The sequence below is a fragment of the Myotis nattereri genome, assembly GCF_964212035.1.
Source record: "Myotis nattereri genome assembly, chromosome: 6".
Lineage (NCBI taxonomy): Eukaryota > Metazoa > Chordata > Mammalia > Chiroptera > Vespertilionidae > Myotis > Myotis nattereri.
Window position 1 is genome coordinate 99,904,971 of NC_138081.1, and position 23,162 is coordinate 99,928,132.

At 55.0% G+C, this 23,162-nt stretch overlaps 3 protein-coding genes across 5 annotated transcripts in view; 1 reads left to right on the top strand and 2 right to left on the bottom strand.

The window, feature by feature from the left end:
* The window catches only part of WDR27 (WD repeat domain 27), a 40,264-nt gene extending 37,184 nt beyond the window's left edge, over window positions 1–3,080 (bottom strand). The window contains exons 1-2 of the mRNA XM_081094702.1: window positions 2,990–3,080; window positions 2,479–2,680 (exon numbers count right to left, since the gene is read on the bottom strand). Coding sequence (XP_080950828.1) covers window positions 2,479–2,673 — 195 coding nt within the window. The 5' untranslated portion in view covers window positions 2,674–2,680; window positions 2,990–3,080. The remainder of the gene's footprint in view (window positions 1–2,478; window positions 2,681–2,989) is intronic.
* Window positions 3,081–3,280: 200 nt separating this feature from the next.
* Window positions 3,281–5,945, top strand: LOC308521155 (UPF0669 protein C6orf120 homolog). The gene is made up of 2 exons (XM_081094006.1): window positions 3,281–3,293; window positions 3,419–5,945. Exon 2 carries the CDS (start codon window positions 3,452–3,454, stop codon window positions 4,046–4,048), a length of 597 nt encoding a protein of 198 aa, XP_080950132.1. The 5' UTR covers window positions 3,281–3,293; window positions 3,419–3,451; the 3' UTR covers window positions 4,049–5,945.
* On the bottom strand, window positions 4,953–22,541 carry PHF10 (PHD finger protein 10). 3 transcript variants are annotated; one of them, XM_081094002.1, is made up of 12 exons: window positions 22,419–22,541; window positions 20,265–20,371; window positions 17,095–17,225; window positions 16,396–16,479; window positions 15,433–15,566; window positions 15,188–15,337; window positions 14,205–14,314; window positions 12,594–12,747; window positions 10,939–11,094; window positions 6,669–6,777; window positions 6,202–6,390; window positions 4,953–5,165 (listed from the first exon to the last, which is right to left on the bottom strand). In XM_081094002.1, exons 1-12 carry the CDS (start codon window positions 22,500–22,502, stop codon window positions 5,080–5,082), a joined length of 1,494 nt encoding a protein of 497 aa, XP_080950128.1. In that variant the 5' UTR covers window positions 22,503–22,541; the 3' UTR covers window positions 4,953–5,079. The 3 variants fall into 3 exon arrangements, with proteins under 3 accessions (XP_080950128.1, XP_080950129.1, XP_080950130.1); XM_081094003.1 differs by having other exon boundaries at window positions 16,396–16,473; window positions 22,419–22,519; XM_081094004.1 differs by lacking the exon at window positions 22,419–22,541 and adding an exon at window positions 21,488–21,863.
* Between the last annotated feature and the right edge of the window lie 621 nt (window positions 22,542–23,162).

A 23,162-nucleotide genomic window follows, 5' to 3' on the forward strand; every position in this document is an offset into this window, starting at 1 on the left:
CGGTGTGACCAGGGAGGGGGCAGCGGTGTAACCAGAGAGGGGGCAGTGGTGTGAACAGGGAGGGGACAGCGGTGTGACCAGGGAGGAGACAGTGGTGTGATCAGAGAGGGGGCAGCGGTGTGAACAGGGAGGGGGCAGCGGTGTGATCAGAGAGGGGACAGCGGTGTGACCAGGGAGGGGACAGCGGTGTGACCAGGGAGGGGACAGCGGTGTGACTAGGTTTGTTAACTGGGGAAGAACAAGCTTTAACACATTCAACACGTTTTCATTTTGTTTTTATTTAACCAGCGTGGTCACCAGTTGGTTAAGGTCTTTGAATCCACACAGACAGCAGCATGGTGACCAGAAGGTTAGGCCCTTTGCTCACCACTTATCAGTGAATTCCCCTGTCCCCCAACAGAAAAATAAACAAATATTCCATTCGTACAATGGAATATTCCTCAGTGGAAACCATGAACTACTGATATAATATGGGTAAGTCTCAAAATAATTACTCAGAATGAAAGAAGTCAGACAAAAAAGTACACACTGATTCCATTTACATAAAACTCCAGAAAATGCTACCTAAAAGCTTATATTTAGAATAGATTAAAAACTCCTTCAAACAAAAAAATCCAGTAGGAAAATGGCAAGAGACTGAACACACACGGCCTTCAACCTTCACAAAGACTAAAAGGAGAAAACGGCCAGACGGCCGTTAAGCGTACAAGGCGCTGAGCGCCACGCCGTCGCGGACAGCTGCGAATTACAATCCAGCAGCACTAAACCCACCAGAGGGCGGAAACTGAAAGGGCCAGCGTGGGGAAGGAGGCGGAATTCTCACACACCATTTGGCGCACAGCTTGGCACCCCACTTCGGAAGTCTCCTTAACATCACAAACTAAAGGCACAGATTCCCCGTGACTCCGCAGGGGAGCACACATATGACGTACCAGAGCATGCTTCTACTGGTCAGATTGGGGGGTCAAAACCACTGTCCCCCTCCAGAAGGGGGAAGGCGTGGTCTCTGCCTGCAGTGGGAGACTATGCAGCAATGAACACGAGCAATGCGGACGAACCTCCTAAGCACGATGGTGAACGAGGGACAGACTGCACACTGCATGTCCCGGGTGCCCCAAGGTCAAAGGTCAGCCACACTGACCTCTGGTGCGAGTGAAGAAGGTGCCCTTCAGGGGGCGAAGGCGCACTGATTGGCAGGCGGGGTCCCCCCGGACCACTTTGTTACGCCCACCACAGTGTGCCCGTGAGCTCTGGGACAGGCTCTCCGGTATTTCAGGTCCCGGCCAAAGGAAGAGAGGAAGCTGGGGATCTGAATGCAGATCTAACTCGGGGGGGGGGGGGGGGGATCAAAACACTAGCGCAGGCTCCCTCCAGGCACGGCCAGCACAGTGACCGCCGGCAGGACTGGACGCTACACCGGCTCCTGGAGAGCACTCCGTTCTCGCCGAAGCGCAGGGAGGCAGCAGTCACCCAGCGCCACCCGTCTGGCAGCGCCACGCTCACTGCGCCGAGACCCGGTTTATTGAGAGCGTTCCCGGAGCGCCGCCGCCGCCACGAAACGGGCTTTAGAATGAAACCCGATGTCTCTGGAACTCCACCAGCTTAATGCAGAAGATTCTGCAAGAAACGTAATAAATGTCCTTAATGTGTTCATGTCAGAAACCTGTAAAATTCAACTCCTCTCGGCTGCGTTCAGATGAACCTGTTCTTGCTCATGTTCTTCCTGAAGTTTTTTAATACAGCGATTCCTGGCTGTTCTATAAAAATCAAAGCTATTGCAAGGCCTTTGTTGGGTTTGCCTTGTCCCCGGGGCTGTCAGTTGGGTCCACAGGGGTCCCGTCCCCCCGGCGGCACCAGAGGTGAGGTGACCACCGCTGTGTGTCCAGGGAAAACGAGAAGCCACGGGGGGCACGCACCTGCTGGGGGGGACATGCACCTGCTGGAGGGGGGTCCGCACCTGCTGGGGGGTCCCCACCTGCTGAGGGGGACCCGCACCTGCTGAGGGGGGTACGCACCTGCTGAGGGGGACCCGCACCTGCTGGGGGGGTCCACACCTGCTGGGGGGTACCCGCACCTGCTGGGGGGGGACCCGCACCTGCTGGGGGGGGTCCGCACCTGCTGGGGGGACCCGCACCTGCTGGGGGGATCCGCACCTGCTGAGGGGGACCCGCACCTGCTGGGGGGGGACCCGCACCTGCTGAGGGGGACCCGCACCTGCTGGGGGGATGCGCACCTGCTGAGGGGGACCCGCACCTGCTGGGGGGGGGGGGTCCGCACCTGCTGAGGGGGACCCGCACCTGCTGAGGAGGGCGCGCACCTGCTGGGGGGGGGTCCGCACCTGCTGGGGGGGGACCCGCACCTGCTGGGGGGACCCGCACCTGCTGGGGGGGGGGTCCGCACCTGCTGAGGGGGACCCGCACCTGCAGGGGGGCACGTGCACCTGCAGGGGGACCCGCACCTGCTGAGGAGGGCGCGCACCTGCTGGGGGGGGTCCGCGGTGCTCCGCACGCAGAGCGCAGTCCCGTCCACGGGGAACGCGCAGTGCGACCCTCGACACGCCAGCTGCACGTGCGAGGCGGACCGCGTGGACCGGACCCGGAACTTTTCTGTGACGACGTCGCCCCCACGGCCATCCTCCCCATCCTTCGTGGGGAACGTCTGCGGCTGCTCCATCTTCCCTCTGGAAACACAGGCAGCTCCAGCCGCTCAGAATCCCCCCGCGCTCGCACCGGCCCTCCGCCTCCGCCTCCGCCTGCGCCCGCCCCGCTCCCGGGGAAGGGAAAGTCCTGGGCAGCCCGGGCCTCGCGCCTGACCGCCCCTCCGCCGCCGGCTCCGAGGCTCAGGCCTGACCCGCCCCGCGGACCGAGCCCCCGCACCGGCTCGCGAGGCCGCTCCCAGCCGGGGAGGCGACCACCGCCAGGGCGCCCTGGAGATGGGGCGGCACCGGCTGCGCCCCCCGCCGCGACCCTCCCCGCAACCGGGGTCACACCTGCCGCTCCCGGGCCGCCCGGCGCAGCGCCGTGGAGTGGTCGCTCCGTCAGGGGAAGGACGGGAACCGCCGTCCGCACCGGCCGCGCCGCGCCGAGAGCCGGGTGTGCGCCCCGCCCCCTCCCGTCGCCGTGGTTACCACCCCAGCGCTGCTCGGCGCCACGCCCCCTTCTCGCGAGAGCCCGAAGCCTACAACTTCCGGAGCGTCCTCCCTCCCCAGCCTTCACCCCACTTCCGGGCGCCGCCTGACTTCCGGCTCCTGCGGCGCCGCCGCCCGGCCCGGCCCGGCCCCTGGGGGAACGGAGGTGAGTCCCTCCGGCCGCCCCGCCCGCCCCGCCCGCCCCGCCCGCCTCCCCCGGCCGCGAGGTGGCCCCGATGTGGCCGCGCCGCCCCGGGCGTGCTCAGCGCGGCCCCCGTGGTGTCTCCGCAGGACGAGCTGGTCGCGCGCCGGGCGTCGCCGGGCATGGCCGCTGCCGGGAAGGGCTCCCCGCGGGCCCCGCCGCCGCGCCTGCTGCTGCCCCTGCTGCTGCCGCTGCTGCTGCTGCTGCCGGCGGCGTCCCGCGCGGGCGCCTCGGAGGAGGAGGAGGAGGTCCCGGCCGAGTGGGTGCTGCTGCACGTGGTGCAGGGGCAGGTGGGCGCGGGCAACTACAGCTACTTGCGGCTCAACCACGAGGGCCGCATCGTGCTGGCCATGCGCAGCCTCCGCGGCGACGCCGACCTGTACGTGTCGGACCGCACCCTGCACCCCAGCTTCGACGACTACGAGCTGCAGGCCGTCACCTGCGGCCGCGACGTGGTGGCCGTCCCCGCGCACTTCCAGCGGCCCGTGGGCATCGGCGTGTACGGGCACCCGTCGCACCGGGACAGCGAGTTCGAGATGAAGGTGTATTTCGACCGCACGGTCCAGCGGCACCCGTTCGGGGACCCCGCGTACTCGGACGGCGCGGAGGCGGGGCCCACGCACGCCTACGAGCCCGAGGGCGCGTCGCGGGAGGAGGAGTCGCTGCTCTGGACCCTCCTCCTGGGCGTCCTCAAGCTGCTCCTGGAGATCCTGTTCTGACGGCGACGGCCGGGACCTCCGCCCCAAACAAAGCCATACAGCGCGTTACCTCAGTGGCCCACGCGCAGGAGAAGCCGCAAGCCCGGCGCTTGCTTTCTGTAAAGCTCGGAATTCCTGTAAGAGTCGAGTCGTGTGCACAGCGAATGCCTCCGCTCCCCGCCCCAGCCGTCAGGCGGCCGCGCAGGAAGGCGCGGGGGCGGGTGTGCGCAGAAGAAACCGCAGCAGCAGCCGCGTCAGAGCAGAGTCAGAGCGCGCGGGCGTGATGTCACTCGTGAGTCAAGTTCAGTGTGTGCGCCAGTCGGCACCCTCGGCAGGAGGGACTGCGGCCCACAGCCGCCCGGGAGGGAGGGCCCGCCTGCCCAGCAGGTGTTCCTGGCTTTTTAAAAACGTTTTTATTGATTTCAGAGAGGAAAGAAGAGGGAGAGACAGAAACATCAATGATGAGGGAATCATTGATCGGCTGCCTCCTGCACATCGGACCGAGCCCGCAACCCAGGCATGTGCCCTGACCAGTCTCGAACCTGGGACCCTTCCGTCCGCAGGCCGGCGCTCCATCCGCTGAGCCACACCAGCTAGGGCATGTGTTCCTGGGTAAGGACATTCTCACCCAGCTGCTCCCCATCCCAGCTCTCCGCCTGCCTGCTCAGTCTCCCATTACTAAACCATGTCGTGGTCCCCGTGGTAGGCCAGAAACAATGAAGATTAGGAAAACTGCCTAAAAATAATCGCAACTTCCAGGCTAATGGAGGAATAATTATTTCAAATGAAACTGCCTAATACTTCCCTCTGAATTTCCAAAGAAGCCAGGATACTAAGAGAGAAACCACCTTTTGGAAGATGAACTGTTTCTCTACCTGAAGCTGGTTCCCAGGGTATGAGCAGCTTTTAACAGAAATGAGTCAACTTGCAGATTCTAAGCACAGAGTTCATTTCAAAAATCTTTTATTGGCATAAAAATGAGAACTGAAAATAAGTTGGCACCAAATAATTCACTTAAATGCATATTACAGTATTGGGGTCAAGAAACTATTTTATCCCTCTTTGCTGTTTTTCCCCCTTCTGCCCACTTTCCTGGGTGTTGGGGGAGCTCGCTGACAACAGTCACAAATCCAGCGACCTAGGAGAAAAATTGTTAGTTAATAGAGAATGAAATGTAATTTTTTTAGGACTGAATTGTAAACCCATTGAGCTCTCCTTCCTTGCTATCACTAATGCTGCTCCTCTGGGTTTGTGGGAGGAAGGGCACTACTGCGCTCCTTAATTTAAGGAGAAAAGTGTGAACTCCGGAAGATAATCAATGCCAAGTGACAGGTGGGGGCGCGGGCAGAGCAGTGCTGTGGAGCGCTATGGACCTTTAGAACATCCTCACCCTTTCTGAAACCCAGCACTACGGGCTCAGGAAGTTCAGCCATTGGTGTCGTAACATACCCTGTTACGTCTCGCCCATTTCAGCCCTTTCGCTGCTGCTCACTGGCAGCTGTGTCTCGGCATCCTTGTCCTGGTGGGCGAGGCGGACACAGCTTTAAACGGACCGAGTGTCTGGCAGCACGGGGATCAGCTGCCCTCAGTGCTTGTCTGAATGACTGCAGGACTTCAGGTAGTTACCTAATTGCTTGTTTCTCAGTGATTCCCAGGAAGCGCCGTTCTGGCCTTCTTTCTTACAGCGTCACACACACGTCAACTATGCAAGTGAGGTCTGACACTGCACAGTCACGTGTGCGATGTTTCGGTCCAGATACTGTGATATACCCTTCAATTCTGTGTCCTTCTAAAGTTACCTGGGTTGTTATGCTGCCTCAGTTGATAGAAATCTGGACCACTATGTCCAAAGGCATAGGAATCATTTTGTTAACTGTGTCCATGACATATGAAAATAAAATCAAGGCTTTGAAAAAAAGGGGTGCTGTCGTTTTAGCTATTCTAGTAGAAAAACACTGGCTCATTCTACGTACTGAGCTCGACACCAAACCTGGACTAGTCACCCTGACACCACAGTGTCCTTGGCTGGGAGGGCCGGGCACGGACGGCAGGTGGGTGAGGGGGGGGGGGGGGTCACAGCACAGGCCCACATGTCACTGGTGTGTGTGCCGCCTTTCAGGTCAGGGCTGGGAGAATCCCCTCGCAGGGGCCGGCCTTTCGCTTGTGATCGTTACCTGATGGGATAGCACGGAGGCCCACACAGAACGTGTGGTAGCCTCTGTCACACACATCACAGAACATCATTTCCTCTTCGTGGTGGGGCTGTCCACATATAATGCAAGTTTTACATTCCATGCACTGCCATGGGTAGGTCTTAATCATAGAAACAAGCTCCATGGTCATATCCAGGCAAGAAGGATGGCCTAAACCAAAACCAAGATTAGTAGGATTCACCAAGCACAGGGAATGTTTACCTTAAAATGGCTAATAAATTGCTAGCTGCTTTGTGAGTTCTCAAGAATGGCTACTACGATGGTTAAGATCATCAAAGAGAAATGAAAATGCAGAGCTGGAAGAAAATGCATGGACTTACCCTACGCCTTACAAATGACCCTTTAATACTTGATAACTCTCTGGGGCAAGTCTAGCTGACAACTAACACACAGGTGGTTAAAACGGCAAGCAGACAGGTGGTACTTACCGCTGTTCTCACACTGGGAGCAGTGTATAAGAGGTTCAGCCTTCCCTTTCTTGTTGGACTCCTTACCCTTCAGACAAATTCCACATAGAGCATTGGGAATGGCCTTTGGCTGGAAGGGTAGAAGAGGGCTATGAATTCATGCCGGAAGAGCCTGCTGTGGGTTCAAAAGGAATTTCACTATTGCCTCAACTTTACTTTGGTGGCTCACTACTGAGGACCTTTTCGAAAGACGTAACTTGACCAAAGCCTCAGATTTCACCTTAAATTGTCAGCGGGGATCCCATGTCAGGACTCCTGGGCCTCCTGCGCCCTGTACAGCGAACCAGAGGGAAGACTACGGCCACACCAGGGCCCCACTTACCGAGGAGACCCAAATTCCCGTGGCCCTTCCCACTCAGCCAGGCTCACTGAGGAGACTCAGTGTGGGCAGCGTACGCACAGGTTTTGTTTAAACACGTCTGCCAAAGTTGTAAAACTGCATCTATGAGACCTAAGTTAAAAACCAAGGTTTTCACGTTTTTTATTGAAAGACAGCTCATGCAGACTGTCATGTGCACAAATGTTTGTGGAAAACCAAGTTGTGAGATTATTTCCTTTGTACATCTAATAAATAATAAAAGAGCCCATATTTAGGGGCAAAGCATTCAGTATCTATAATAATAAAATGGTAATATGCTAATTAGACCGGACGTCTTCCGGACGTCCTTCCTGACGAAGCCGGGGCCAGAGGGGTGCCCGCTGGGTCCCAGGTGCCTACAGGCAGCCCAAGGGAAGCCGGTGCCAGCAGCTGGGGGAAGGAAGGCCTACTCTTGCATGAATTTTCGTGCATCGGGTCTCTAGTAAGATATAAAACAAAGTTTTCAGACAAGAAAGTAATGATCACTTAACAGAAATACAGACACCCTTATATTTTGAGCACCATTCACTTCTCATATTAAAAGCATGCTCAATCCAATGGAGGCATTTGGGCTTCGTAAGAATCGGTGGCCCCTGGGCATCAGAGCAGGGCAGGGGCACCGCACCCGACACCACCAGGCGGGAGGCGCTGAGCACAGCCTGGCGGGAGCGAGGCTCGCTCACGCTCTGTGGGCAGGGAAGCAACGGGAGAAAAGGAAGAGGCAATATGGCCAAGGGCCACGGGGCACATCCACGTGTGTGCATGGGGAGAAGTCATTTTAAACAGAATTACATTTGTTTTAGTCCAGCCTAGCCAGATGCGTCTTGCATTTCCCTGACTGAACCACAGAGAAGCCAACAGAACTCTGACTTTGCATTTAGAAGTCCATCTTTGGCACGGCTCACTGCCCCTTTCAAACCTGTTCGCCTACGCAATTTGTTCTTAATTTACATTATTTAAGCATTTTTACTTTTCAAATTGTCTTTCTTTGCAAAAGATGACAGAGGCATTCAAAAATAATTTTTGTCTTATTTATTTTAAAAAGTCAACCTTATACATAAATATAATAAAAACAGTAACTCTAAACAATCACAAATAGCTCTACAAAATAATAAATACGGAAGTAAAACATACATATAAAACGACCGTTACCTAACCTACACCTCCTGTGCATCTTCATACCCTGCTCCCCAGTGAGGGTCCTGCCACAGGCTCACACCTCAGCCTGGAGTGTGGTGCCCTGTGGTCACAGCTACATTCTCAGCATCAGGCTCGCAGGCTCCCTGCCTCCGTGAAAACAGCCAGGAAGCGCCCCCCAGGACCAAATGCAGGTTCCATATGGTCAGACCTGTCACTGCCATAATGTACAGCGGAAGCGACCCCTCTATCTACCCAGATAAGAACCACCTGTTGGCTCCGTTACCGGCACTGCATGTGAAAGTCACGCTTCTCTAACACCCGCAGTTGAGGTCAGACACGCACTTGCCGTGCCGATGGCGACGCGTCCAGGAAGGAGCCGCACGACACGGAATTCTATAAGTAGAGCGCCTCACAGGAGACCCTTACAGACGTCGAAAGGCTAGTCGTTCACATTCTAGATCAAGTCCCACAATGACTGAAATACACATGAGGCACCTATGATAAAAGGGACGCCAAGGAAATCCTAGGTTTAACTTCTAAGCTTAACATCATGTATGTTAAACCACTTACAATTCTCCTTATCCGGCAGTCTTCATCTTGAGAACAGAGAGACGAAGGGAGGGAGAGGGGGAGGGAGAGGGGGAGGGAAAGGGGGAGGAGATGGGGAGGGGGAGCACATGAGAGGGCGCGTCCAGCATTTCTGAGATGCTGCCGGGCTCAGCACAGAGAAGCCAGTGTCTACGCCAGGACTTGGCCCGCGACAGCAGTCGCTAGCGGGGAGGCGTCTCAGGGAGCAGGATGGGGAGTGGGCAGAGCCCCCCAAAGAGCAATGAACAGAACACCCCTGGCATGTCTGACGATAAGTCAGTTCCACTGTAACTACCGCAACCTCAGCTTCACTACTGACAAGAAAACTAATCCTCATCCCAATAGTTCTCAGCACGCCAACTACAGGCTCACACACACCTGCTTTCCTGCTGAAAACGTAACCGCAGGTGAGTGCGACGTTCACGGTAGCACTAAGACAGCTTAATTCTGTACTTGTGACGCGGGCCTGAGTCCTAGCAAGAACGCTTTCATCTCAGGTTAACGTGACCTAAACAACACTGTCCTACGTTAAGGGCAAGCAAGACATCGGGCGCATTTAAACCTTTACATCCGTGACCTCCGGCTTGAAGCATCCTAATATTTAGGCACATCTTGGCTTATTAATACTTTCATAGAGGTTAACTTTCCACAAACGTGTTCACATCAGGGTACTGGCTCTAAACACTGGCTGTCCCAGACTGTGAAACGCTGACGCGGTTCCGTCCGGGAGGCCCAGTGCGTGTTCCGCAGCCAGGCTCCCGCCAGTCCGGACGGAGGCGATCTGTGCCCTCCACAGTCAGTCACCACAGCACGCGTCTCCATTCCAGCTCCACCCACGTCCCCCCCCGCCCCCTGGCCATGATTTCCGTGTCACTGACAGTCTCCACCCCGGCCAGTCCTCTCGTGGCCATTCCCCGCAGACCACAGCCCACGTGTGGCACCTGCACGCTAACTTTCCAAACTTAATCTTTGGAGTTCATTTGCTTTCAGTGATTTAAGTGTTAACTTAAACTTTTAGTTTAAAAAATGATATAAGCTATACATGTGAATACAAGTATAAAAATCACGCAGCCACTGCCTGTCAACAGCCTGGAAGCCAGCCCTGCTGGGTGATGCTGCATTGTCTGCCCAAGGCTGGAAACACGAGTGTGTCAGTTGATTACATAAAGGCATTTTCTAACCTAGTGTGGAATACACTGCTGAGCGCTGCTCCCCTCAGGGGAAGGTTGCGTGTGGGGGGGCGGGGGGGGGGCGCGTCTGGCTGCCGCTGGGGCTCCTGGGACCTGCTCTTCTCCCTCCAGTCCCAGCTCTGACTCAAGACAGCACTACAATTCTACTCGGCAAAACCTCACCACCCACTCCTAACAGCCCTTTCAAACACCTTCCTAACCACAGTAACAGGCATTCCAGACACATTCCAGACCCAAACACTGTATGTTCACTTCGCCACCCAAAACATGAACCTGTGCAGCCTCCCCCGTGGGTGGTTTCCTGAATCCCCCTACAAGCCGCCTAACCCTCCGAAGCGGAAGGGGACGTCGGGCGGAAATGACACCATAGTGTCGCCGACAGCCTGCTGCCCGACTCAGAGCAGCCAGACCAAACACGGAACAGGCGCACCGAGCCGCTGCCCCCGGAAACACCGTTCCACACGCTCTTGCCCAGCGATGCAAACACCACGACTGCAGTCGGTCTTACTACCTCCCTCAGAGCCAGCGGGGCCTGACGAGTGGCTGCAACCACCCCGGTCACAGCGGGCCCTCCACGGAGGCCTGCGCGGCGCCTCCTCCTACATACCAGGGTTCGCACGGTGTCCGACAGCTACGGCCTGTACTCCGAGGAAACAAAGTGTCAAGTCCTGCCTAGAAAATAATTTTTTAAAAGCCCATACTTGCCTGCTTATTATTTAAAAGCAAAAAAAAAAAAAGGTTCCCTTAGAAGCTGTACACATACAGAAAACAGAAGCTAAACCACAGCCAAAGTGACAGGAAGCCACCAGGAGACAGAGCCGACAGGAGGAGCGGACAGCACAGGCCAGAGGGGCGAGCGCGGCAGCAGCGGCTCCACCACGCGGAGGTTCAAAGGCAAACGTTTCAGGGAGAGGCTGGTCGGGAAGGAGGCTGGTCAGGGGCTTTTCTCTTCTACCTTGTACCCGGGGGCGGACTTGGGCAGCACCGAGTGCTTGGCAGCGTCCTTCCTCGGTGTGGCCGCTCTGTCCTTGGGCCGCGGTCTCCCCGGGAGAGGCTCCTCCTGGCTGTCGGGAAGGCCTTCGCCCTCGGACACGTTGCCGGAGGAGCTGTCCTGCGGGCAAAGGCACATTCCTTGGCATTCACACAGGTTTGAGGGAATCGTAGAAACCACAGAACACATTCCAACCATCTTTCACGTTCCACCGACTTACAAACGAGATCATTCTAAATATAAGAAACGTCACCTGGCGGAGACTCAACGAGCCAGGGCAGGAGTCACGCACCTGTCGCATCAGCCCGTCTCCCCAGGGACAGTCGCCTCCGCGGCCATCACAGCCCAGGCCGCGCGCCGCACCACGGGAGCGTGCTTGCTCCATGCAACAGTATCGCTTAAAAAGAAACTTCTAGACGTGCACGGGCATTCTGAGGGACAGGTCACTGAGGAGCTCGCCCCGCACACACGTGTCTCCTGGTAGGCGCGTGGGGCCACGTCACCGACATAGTTTTGATGCTCAAAGTTTAGGAGTTCAGCATCTGGTCACTTCATTCACTTTTTACCTTAATACTTCCTGCTTAAAGCGGCAACGTTATGCTCATATAAACTACGAAAACTGGAAATTAAAATACCATGTCTGCACACGCAGACACCCAGTCACTCCAACACACGGGCCCTGGTTTTACAAAACAGCTGGATTACACTGTGTGCCTGTGTGTGAACTGTGCCTTACTTTCTTCAAGCGTTATGTGCATTTCGTCACACAATGAAGTGTTCTCTGGACTGTGTTTCCATCATGTAAGTGTAACACATTCCCCCACTGTGAACATGAGATTCACCTCTAGTTTCCACAGTAAAAAATACTATTAACATGCCAATGGACATCTGTTTTCTAATTAAATTTTGTCAGCATCTGACTGGGTCCTTTGGGTACATTTTTAGTGTATTTGCAATGGATCGCATGCTGCGGAACTTGTCCATCTTGGCATAAGCTGTCGCGGTGCCCTCCGAAATGTTGGGTTACTTACACCCCCGCTAACAGCGTGGTCGAGTCAGCGAGGCGTGCCCTCGCCGGCCGGCGCGACAGGAGGAGGGCAGTCACGGCACTAACTGGGCGGCCTCCTCCTTGTAAACGCGGCCGGTCACTAACGTGTTTCAGCCGCCACTGCCCGCCCAACGGCAGCACCTGTCAGGTTCGGGGGCCGCGGAGAAGCAGTGAGGAGTAAATCAGAACCTGTCCTGCACTCCACAGCGCACACTGGGGGCCAATGCATTTCGCTGGGAACAGCCTCATCCAGGAAAACCCACCAGCATAACGGAACCTCAGCATTTCCCTAAAGGAGCCTGACATCACCACTCAGGCAACAGGACACCGGGAAGGAGCGCCCCACGCCAGATGGCGCAGTGCCGGCTGTCACCAGGTGCGGCACCCCTGCCTGCGCCGCTGTGGCAACCACCAGGGCAACATGAGGCTTACAGAGGCCATGCAGCTCGTCTACACGCAACTGCCGTTTTCAGGCCGAGGACGGCGACACCAGTGGGACTTCACGCTCCAGGCAAGCAGCCAGCACCCGTGCAAGGGGAAGGAGACGCCTCCCCAGGACAGAGGTTCTCACCGAAGTGCCCTTGTTCCTCCTCTTCTCGTCACCGCGCCCGTCCTCGGCATCGTCCGAGTCGCCGTCGCTGTCGAGCGCAGGCAGCTCCGGATCCAGCGGCGGCTCGTAAAGAGCCGTGTTCAGTGGCAAGTAGCGCAGCTCATCCGGCGAGTACCTGGAGGCAGAGATGTTCAGGTCCCTTCACAGTTAACAGGAACGGCTCATCTTCGAGCTGTGAAGAGCCTCCACCTTCTCAACGAACCCCAATACTTGTGAGAAACGATGCGAGGCAGTGACTGAGACGTCCCTTTGAGGACCCGGGAGTGACAATAAATAAAAGGCATGACCAGGCGTCCACCAGACCGCGCGTAAGACATGCACTGATTCTTAACCGCCAAACGCCTCCTCTCCTCAGCCCCAAGCAAAACAAAACGGAACGCAAATGTCGGCAGACAAGGTGAAGCCTCAGCCGCACAGACCCGACAAGGACCCCTCCCAGGCCCGGCCCGTGTGCTCTCCCACTTCACATGCAGAGCGGGGACACGGAGGGTTCAGTGAACCAGCCCGTGTGAGTCGTGGCAGCGCCTGGTCCATGATGCAATTAAGAAAACATTCAGGCCCAGCCAGTGTGCTCCGTGGCTGAGCATCAACCTAGGAACCAGGTCAGGGTTCATTCCCGGTCGGGGCACAGGCCCGGTTGGGGGCTTCATCCCCAGGGGCGGCGTGCGGGAGGCAGTTGATGGGTGTTTCTCTCTCTCCCTCTCTGAAATCAATGAAATAAGATAAAAAGAAAAATGTTCAGCAGCAAGTTATAGAAAGCAATTTGTGAAGCATGTGCTCTAGGAAAGGGAATCTCCATGTCACCTGCACGGGGTGGGACGGCAGCCAGCTGACCGTGCACCCGGTGGGCGCTCCCTGTTACCTTCGCTCCCCGGGACCAGTCGCTGCACCAGCCACCCCCTCAACTAAGACATCACACCCAAAGCACAAGGCTTGGTACCCAGAAACTTTTAAAGATCTCGCTGACCCGTGACTTAAATGTGACTTGCAAACAGTATTGTCCTGTCGTCTATGCAGACACTACTCTCTCGGGCACCTTCTCTGTCCTAAGGACAGAGGCTGAGGGTCTGACACACGACCCTGTCAGTGCTGGTCCTGGTTTCACTCAGGCCAGGAGGGAGGTGGGGTGGAGAGGAGCCAGGCTAGGCCAGGGCAGGGGTGTGGCTGCAGCCCAGGGCGTGCCCACCCTGCATGCCCTTGCAGGCAAAGCCCTGGCTTCTCCATCTGCACGCGGCCCGGAGGCTGCTATGAGAGGAGCCTCAGGTCTGAGCTGTGCCCGCGCCTGCCTTCCCCGCACGTCCTCGTGACTCCAGTGCTGCGGGGTATGCACTCGCTCCAGGGAGCCTGCCCACAGAACGGGAAATGGGCAAGTAGGGGGCCGCCAGGCTCCGCCAGCAGATGCTCAGCTGAAAGCAAATCCTGGCTGAAGGGAGTTCCCACCACAGACCCAGGAGGCAGAGCACAGACACAGACCTCAGACAACGCCGGGAGGTGGGAGCCGAACCCTGAGGAGGCCCTCCAGGGTCCGAGGTGCCCAGCATTCAATGCGGACGGTCAGGAAGCACTGCCCACCTTTTGTAATATTCCTGGAACTGTCCGGGGATGAGGGCCACTGGGTAGGAGCTGACCTTGGTCCGCTCTGTTGGTAACACCTTGTACTTCCCTTGAGGCACCTGGATGACCTGGGGGACGGGAAGAGCAACACAAAACTGAGCCCAGCCTCAGACCAAGGCGCTGGGGGAAGGCCCTCGCTGGACGCCCCAGAAGCCAAACCGGGAGAGTGAGGAGCTCCGCCCAGGGGCACAGTGGAGTCTCCTGCTCTACGGGGGATCGGTCCCTCTCCCGCGGCCGCCGCTCCGGAAGGAAGGCACACCCACCCACTTCACAGCCCTGTGGCCCGGCAGCTCCCAGCCTCTGCAGCTCAACGTCCCGGTCTGTGAAATGGAAGGAAAACCACTTCCAACCTCACAGGCAGGGAAGGTCAGCGAACTGATAGGGAAATCTGACCACCACCCTCAGAGCACACAGGAAGCATCAGTCCCTTCAGCAGAATGCACTCCACAAAGCAAAGACACTGCACATGGGCACACACACATGCACATGCGCACGCACAAACACACACAGTTTCAAACAACCATCTACGCACACGCATGCACATGCATACAGACACATGCATGCATATGCACACACAAGCTCCACATAAACGTGTGCGCACACGTGCAGTCACGCCCGTAAGTGCATGTGCACACACAAGCATGTATGCCCCACATAAACATGTGCGCACGCATGCAGACACACCCATAAGTGCATGTGTGCACATGTGCACACACATGTACGTGTGTATACACACGTGCATACCTGCACTGGCATGCACATGCGCACACAAACACACGCACACATGTAACCTTAGCATCATCGGGCCATCCTTAACAATGACAGCCTACGTTCTGGGAGAAAAGGACCGGCCGCTGGCACAGAACGGACAGGGATAAGCAGGGGTGAGGCTCGGCAGCAGCGCAGGAAGCCAGGTGCAGGGCTGCGGAGGCGGTGCCTACGTGTGTCTGCAAGTCGAAGTACGCCCTCCTCTCCTCCATGCGCTCCCGGTTCAGGCTGCTGTTGAACTCCGCGGCTTTCTTGGCGGCTTTCTTGATATACTCGGGCACTTTGCTGGCTTCCACTTTCTGCGTATTCTGCTGCTGCATTTGCTGAGATAAAAGCATGGCCGGTGGCAGTCACACATAACTCCACAAAGTGTCGTCTCCCAACCCCAGTAAGCGATGCCAGCCACCTGGACACTCACCGAGTACTCTTTGTAGTGGTCCGTGATGCGCTGGCGTTCTTTCTCTTGCAGAATAACTGAATACTCAGCATGTTTTGCTGGATATTCTTTAATCATTAAATCAATCACTTCATCACTGCGTAATGCAGTTAAACCTATTTTAGACCAAAAACAGGTTAAGAAACCCAATTAAAGTTAAATGAGCAAAACCACTTTTTACAATGTGCTTCTCATTCAAACTACTCTGCACGTACAAGGCTTCCATCAACCAAGCAAAATATTTCAATACTTTGAGAATAAAAATAAATTCATAATATTAAGTCAAACAATTAGAGAGAAATAAATTACCAACATTGCAAAGGCAAAAAAATCAATTTCTCTGCCAAATGCTTCTTTTGTACGATCTTATGTTCTATGAACATCTATCCCTTTACTAGAACAACGCCTAAATGATCATGTATTCTAATGAGTGGCAATAACATAGGACGTCAGATGAAAAAAACGAAGAATTTTCAATATATTACAGTTCTTAGTCTTAAAGCACTGGCACACAACACAAGTCAGACGGGCAATTTCCAAATCTCACAACATCGGATGACAACAACTGCTGAGATAAATTCCTCGGTTGTATGAAAAGTAGCCATGCTGCATTAACATATTTGTAAAAGGGAAATTACAAGTAAAGCATGGAGGTAACTATTCGGAACTAAAAATGGAACAAAATGTGCCTTTTAAGAGAGATGGATCAATACTTCTAAAAAGTACCAATCAAATCTTGCACATAAAACACACACTCTTTAACACTTATGTGACTGTTATTAGAAAATGGTACTGTCATGAAATACACCGTTCTCCTTCTTATTTTAACAGTAATCAAAAATAAAGAACTTGGCATTAGAATAATTCCATGTATTTTACTGATGCGGCAGGATGTTTTAGGAAAAGGATAAGCACGGCTCTCGCAGCTCGGGGAGCGCCGGTTACCTAGGGTGCACTGTGTCTCCGTGATGACGTTTAGCTCTCGCAGGTAGAGTTTCTCCTTGTGAGACAGATCTCGTCGCTCTAAATCTCCAGAAAAAAATAAAGACAAAAAACTATTACAAGGAGTTGTTTGCATGTGTAACATTATGCATTTGTAACATTTTTTAAAGCTAAAAACACTTTTTAAAAGTATTAAAAAGTTAAAATATTCCAAGACTTTAAAAAGTACTTCATATTATATATTCCAAGTGTTATACACAGAATCAATCTTTAAATTCAAGAAATAAAATTTAAAATGAAACTCAAAATAGAATAACTCAAAGTAAGCAGGTACATCCCCAATCCCGTTAAAACAGCTGAAGGATACAACCCTTCTCGAATTCGGACCCTGTGCAGGTACGTAGCCGCCTCCTCCCCTCGGGCTGCAAAGCAATGGGCACGAACCAAAGCACTGGGCTCGTGTCACTATACAATTATTTTTCTAAAAGTTTCCCCGAGAAACTTATCGCCCTCATTTTGCTTTTCAATCAGTTTAGAAGGCAAAGGAACAAACTGATACACAGAGAGGTGCTGGGAACCAGAGTGAACGGAGATCGGCCAGCAGAGGAACATAAGCACATAGGTAATCCACACGCAGCCCAACAAAAACATCACCATCAGTTACAGTCAGATCAACCTGTTACAGGAACTGAGACTCGGTACCTGGGTACTTCCGTTTGAAGGAGGTCACCCCCAGGTACTCGCTGACCTGCTCCTGCAGCATGCAGTACTCCCCCGTCTCATCGGGCGGCCATTTGTACTCGATCAAGTTTTCTGCTGGGTAGTAGCTAAAGCTAGACACAGATACACATTATGCCTTACATGTGGCTTCTATGCAATGTTATTTTTAAGGTTATTTTTTTTTTTTTGGCCTGGCCGGTGTGGCTCAATGGTTGAGCACTGACTTATGAACCAGGAGGTGATGGTTCCATTGATTCCTGGTCAGGGCACATGCCCGAGTTGCAGGCTGGGTCCCCAGTAGGGGGTGTGCAGGAGGCAACCGGTCAATGATTCTCTCTCATCATTGATGTTTCTATCTCTCTCCCTCTCCCGCTCCCTCTGAAATCAATAAAAATATATTTAAAACAAAAAAGAAACATCCACCGACTGACTGCCCCCTGCACGCCCCCCACTGGAAACAGAGCCCTAAATCCCGGCACGTGCCCTGTGAACTGGAATCACACGCGCAACCTCACGGTGCACAGGATGACACCCAACCCACTGAACCACACCAGCCAGGACCGAAAAACTATGTTAATTATGTAATTCTCAGTCCTCCAGAACACTGCAATACAAAGACATTCCCAGGACTTCGTATGTTATCACAGGAAACCATGCAGCAGGTGGAGGGAAAGAAACCACCACCTGGAACGCCAAAACAAAGGGCGATGGGAACGCTGCCCTCTGCACGCCACAAAGAGCCCAGCCTCGAGCATTACGGCCACGGCGTGTGGAGGCACCAGTTCCGAGTTCTCTCTCGTGAGCTTGACACCCGCAGCTGCTATTACATCCACTCAAGATGTGAAGTGAGTCTCAAGAAGCCGAGAAAGCAGGACTGGAAAAACCCATTTCTCAATAAACTGAACTATAACCCATAATTATTTGTTCTCACTGACGCCACAAATCCAGAGGCAAAGACCGGACCTCGTCTGCTGGGGCAGTGCCCTGCAGATCTGCCCCCATCCTCAACGGCAGACGACAGCTTCCTGGGCCCAGGTCGACCCAACCTCTGAATCTCCTCAGCGGGTACCAGAGGCAGGAAGGTGACACGACGTTAGGCATCAATCCAGTAAGAAGTAATGAACAAAAAGAACATTTTCTCCAAGATGGTGCTGGGACACTGGACCCTGACCTCATATTACATACAAAAATTAATTCAAAAAATGGATCAACAACCTAAATATAAGAACTAAAACCAGAAAACTCTTAGACGTAAACATAGGGGGTAAATGTTTACCATCACAGATTTAGCAATAGGTTCTAGATATGATACTAAAAGCACAAGCAAAAAAAAAAAGATAACGAGGAATTTGACAAAATTTAAAAACTTGTGCATGAACGGACATAATCGACAGAATGAAAAGACAGCCCACAAAATGAGAGAAAATATTTGCAAATCGTGTACCTGATAAGGGATTAATACCCAGAAGATATAAAAACTGCAACTCAACAACAAAAAAAAACAAGCAATCCAATTTAAAAATGGGCAAAGAACTTGAACAAACATTTCTCCAAAGAAGATATACAAGAGGGATTAAGCACATGAAATGATGCTCCACATCATTAGTCATTATGGAAGTTCAAATCAAATCGCAGTGAGATACCACTCCATGGCTTTAAAACAGCTACTCAAAAAAAACACCAGAAAATAACTGTGGACCCTGAGAAAGATACCTGCGAAGAAGGGCTTCCGGTGACTCCACTGGGCTTAAATTAAAAAACATAAAACAAATTTAAAAAGAGCCTCGCAAACATTTCTGCACAGGGGCCTCTCCTGCAAAGCCCACATCAGGAGGAGCCTGCAGGGGTGCCTGCCTGCTCCTGCGCCTGGGCCAGCCCTTAGGAAGGTTCCCTGGATCCCATTTCAACCAATAGGACGGAGGCTTTCCCTGGATCCCATTTCAACCAATAGGATGGAGGCTTTCCCTGGATCCCATTTCAACCAATAGGACAGAGGCTTTCCCTGGATCCCATTTCAACCAATAGGACGGAGGCTTTCTGAGGATTCCTGTGGGACAGCCACATCCATACCCTTCTTGGCGAACCAATCAGAGCATCTCTTATCTGCCCAATCAGGACAGTGACTTTCGGCCTAATCAATCTGTAAGGATTTGGAGCCCTCATTTACAGGAGGACAGACCAACCAGGGACTAGGGGTGGGAATTCTGTCTCCATAAGCTTCCCTTGGCCTCAAGCTGCCACCTACCACTGAGAACTGTTCCCCCCACCTGAGTGGTTTCCTGGAGGGGGGCCTGGTCCCAGGGCGGCTGTTTGCACTGAATGAAGTTTCCTTCGCTGCACCCCAAATTGAGAATTCCTATTGGCATTGAATTGACCCCAGTGACCTTCGGCTGACATAAACTGATAAGGATAGGAAATTTGAAACTTTGTACACTCTGGGTAGGAATATGAAATGGTGCATCTCCTGTGGAAAACATAAAATTACCATAAACTCTAACTAGGACTATAAAACAGGACTCTGAACAGGTACGTATATACCAGTGTTCACAGCAACATGATTACAACCAAAAGGTGGGAAGAACCCACCGTCCATCAGGGAAGAATGGATAAGCGAGCGAACACGGCACCTCCATACAACGCAGCATCGTTCAGCCGTAAAGAGAAGTCTGATCCATGCTACTACATGGATGTGCTTTGAAGACACAGCCAGACACAAAATGAACACAGTATAATTCCACTTCCACCAGGTGCCTCAAATACACACATTCATAATGACACAGTGCTGGCTGCCAGGGGCTGGGGAGCAGGGAAACGAGAATTTCTAGTGCTTGATGGTCATGCAGTTTCTGCTTTTGGTAGTGAAAACGTTTTGGAAATGGGTGGTGGTGATGGCTAGACGACACTATGAATGGAATTAATGCCACTGAACTATATACTTTAAAATTGTTTAAATGGTGAATTTTATGTGCATTTTACCAAATTAAAAAAAAATTGCAGAGAACAAAAGCCACTTTGGTGTCACACTGTAAAACATGACAAACACTCTACAATTTTTGAGGACGGCCTTTTCCAGGGCTGGGGGCGGAGGAGGGAGAGCTAAGCAGAGGAGAGAAACACACCACAGAGCTACGACAAGCCGTGAGGGACAGTACCTGAGGTCCTGGCTGGAGGTCTCGCAGCTCCGGGAGCTGTCTCCGGAGCCCATCCGCCTCCTTTTGCATGGCTGGGTCCCGTCATTTGAATTATCTTCATTGTCATCCTAAACATGTTAAAGATTAAACAGTCAGAGAACAAATAATACGGAAGAAAGGTACTTCCCAGACTGGTTACAAGACTCAGAGACTTTCGAAGGACAACTGGTTATACAAATGTTAACTTTCTATTATAATTAACAAGAGGCCTAGAATGTGGCATGGGCAAGACCTGGAAAAAGCTAAAAAACTGATCTTTAATACAGTTTAAAAAAACCTTTCAATTTACTTATAACTCTAAATCTACTTTTGCTTTCTTACCAACTGAGGTTACAACCAAGGTTAAAATGCCTTCTAGTTTAATGAAAATTAACATGAAATTGATATGATACTCAAAATTCAAGCAAGCCTCCTATCTCAGCTAAAAGTAAAGTATATGGATCATTTAGTGTTTAATTCAAATTACAGCTGGTTTACAGGACTATCTTAATTGGCTGTTTTAGGAACTTATATCTCAGAGGACACACAAGGACTAGAAAGAGGTTACCAACCCTGTTAATTTTCTTCTTATGTTGCAAAAATTTAGCAAAAACATCTATATATATAAAAGGCTACCCAGAACCAGAGGGGAGGGAGCCCAATTCCTCGTGGGGCCGCACATTCCACCTTCGGCCGTGGGTTATGTTGAGAAAGGGCAAAAAGCAATATTAAAATATTTCTTCTAATTAATTTTCTTTCAATGTGCATGAATCCGTGCACGGGGCCACCAGCTACCTGAGTCATCACTCTACATGGCAACTCCCTCCCCACACGAAAAAAGAGGCTTAAACCAATGTAGGTGACGTCACCCATTACGTGATGACAATATCAAGGCTGTAAGTCAGCCCATTACATTAAGAAAATGAATGCGGTATCAAATGTCAGGGAATGTATTTACAAACACATTAGCTAAAGCTTAATGAACAGAAGGCTTAACAGAGATTTCTTTAAAAAGCCTGGGTAGTGCGGCTCCCTGGGACTGGTGTTAGTCTGTGAAATCCACATTACAAGGCGAGGAAGCCTGCAGAAGCGGCCGGCTGCTGGGGCCGAGGGGAGCCCTCGGAGCCCCCCCCCCCCCCGCCCCCCGGTGCAGACCTGAGCCGGGGCGCCGCGGGGCTTGGCTAAGGAGAGGGCGGAACCAGCACCTGCACAGGCGCGTTCAGGGCGTTTATCTGGCGAATAACCCAGCGCCCATGGAAAGCGAGTCAATATGATGGTGATGACAGTGTCTCCAACGGCTGCAGCCGCCAGGCATTCGCCCCGGTTCTCCGCGGAGAGGAAATGCAGACGTCCTCCCTCCGGCTCCGACAGGGAACTTCCCTGAAGGAGCCCGTGCGCCGCCGACACGCCGGCAACCGCGTCCGAGCGGAAGCGTCGCACTCAGTCATCGGCCCCGGACGCGTTCGGAGGCCGCTGGTTCCTATCGCACCGACGCCCGGGGTTTTAATGGTTTTTGCGTCAATTTGTTGACATTTTCGTTGGCTGAGCAATGGGGCCCGCGGGAGACACCGGAAGTGAGAACGGGAGGTCCTCCGGGCGGCGGGACCCCTTTCCTCCGCCGACACTGGACTCGCGGCCCGAACCCCCGGCGGGGGCCGCACCCGGGGGCGCCAGCTCCGACCCGGGAGCCCGCGTGTCCGGGACCCGCCCGGCCGCCGCCGCGGGCCGCCTCCCGCTCCCCGACCTCCGCTCCGGGCGGGGCGCGGGCTCGCGTCACTTCCTCCCTCCCCGCGGGTTCAAACCGCGGCCCGGCGCCCGCACCTGCGAGCCGCACCCCCAAGAGGGGGCCCCCAAGGAGAGGCCCCGGGACGCGCGGGGGGAGTCGCCCGGGGTCCAGGGCCGCCCAGCCCCGGGGGCACCGGCACGCAGGCCCGTCCCGCGGTCCGTCCGCCCGCCCGCCCGCCGCGGCCTCCGGAAACGACCCCCCACCGCCCGGGCGCGCGAACCCCCGAGAGGGCGGCGGGGGTTCGCCCGCGGGTCGCTGGGCCGCGGCGGGTGGCGAGGGGGTCCCGGGCCCCTCGGTCGCCCCCGCCCGTCCCTCGCCTCCCGAGGCCCTGCCCCCCGCCGCCTCCTCACCTTCGGGGACTGCGCTCCAGGCGTGGCCGGGTCGCTGTCGCACGGCCGCGGGGACAGGGCCGCCCCGGGCCCCGCCGCCGCCATCAGCCCCAGCGCCCCGCGCCGCCGCCTCCTCCGCCGCCGCCGCCTCGGCCCAGCCGCCGCCGCCGCCGCCACCGCCGCGCGGGCCGCCCGCCGCCCCGGCCCCGCCCCCTCCGCCCGCCCGCCGCCCGGGGGCCGGCCCCTCCCGCCGCGCGCCCCGCGGGCCAGCGCCGCCGCCACCGCCATGGCCGCCGCCAGCGCCGCGCGCCCGGCTCCGCGCCCGCCCAGCCCCCGCCGCCGGCTCCCGCCGGTTCCCGCGCCCGCTCCCGCCGACTCCCGCTCCCCGGGCCGCCGCCCGCCGCTCCCTCCGCCGCTGGGCCCGCCGCCCCGCAGCCGGAGCTCCTGCAGCCCGAGCTCCTGCAGGCCGAGCTCCGGCGCCGCGCACACCCCGCCGCTCCCCGCGCTGCGCCGCCCCACCTCCCGCCGCGCCCCCGGCCCGGCTCCGCCCCCGCCCGCGCCCCCGGCCCGGCCCCGCACACGTCAGCCCGGGGTCCCCTCCCCTCGCTCCCCTCCCCTGGCCCGTCCCCACCGCCGCCCCCGCCCGCCTTTGTTCTCCGCGGGCGGGCGGGCTCTGCTGCCCCCGAACCGCCGGACCGCACCGCGCGCTCGGGGACCCCGCAGGCTCCGCCGGAAGCTCATTCCCGTCCACCTCCCTGGGCGCGC

Bases quoted from the DNA above. Each gene is read 5' to 3' on its own strand.
- LOC308521155 (XM_081094006.1), top strand. From the start codon at position 3,452: ATGGCCGCTGCCGGGAAGGGCTCCCCGCGGGCCCCGCCGCCGCGCCTG.
- PHF10 (XM_081094002.1), bottom strand. From the start codon at position 22,502: ATGGCGGCGGCGGGGCCCGGGGCGGCCCTGTCCCCGCGGCCGTGCGAC. The intron at 15,567-16,395 runs GTAACCGGCGCT...GGTCTAAAATAG, and splicing joins GGAGACACAGTGCACCCTAG to GTTTAACTGCATTACGCAGT. The intron at 6,391-6,668 runs GTAAGTACCACC...GTTTTGGTTTAG, and splicing joins CTCCCAGTGTGAGAACAGCG to GCCATCCTTCTTGCCTGGAT.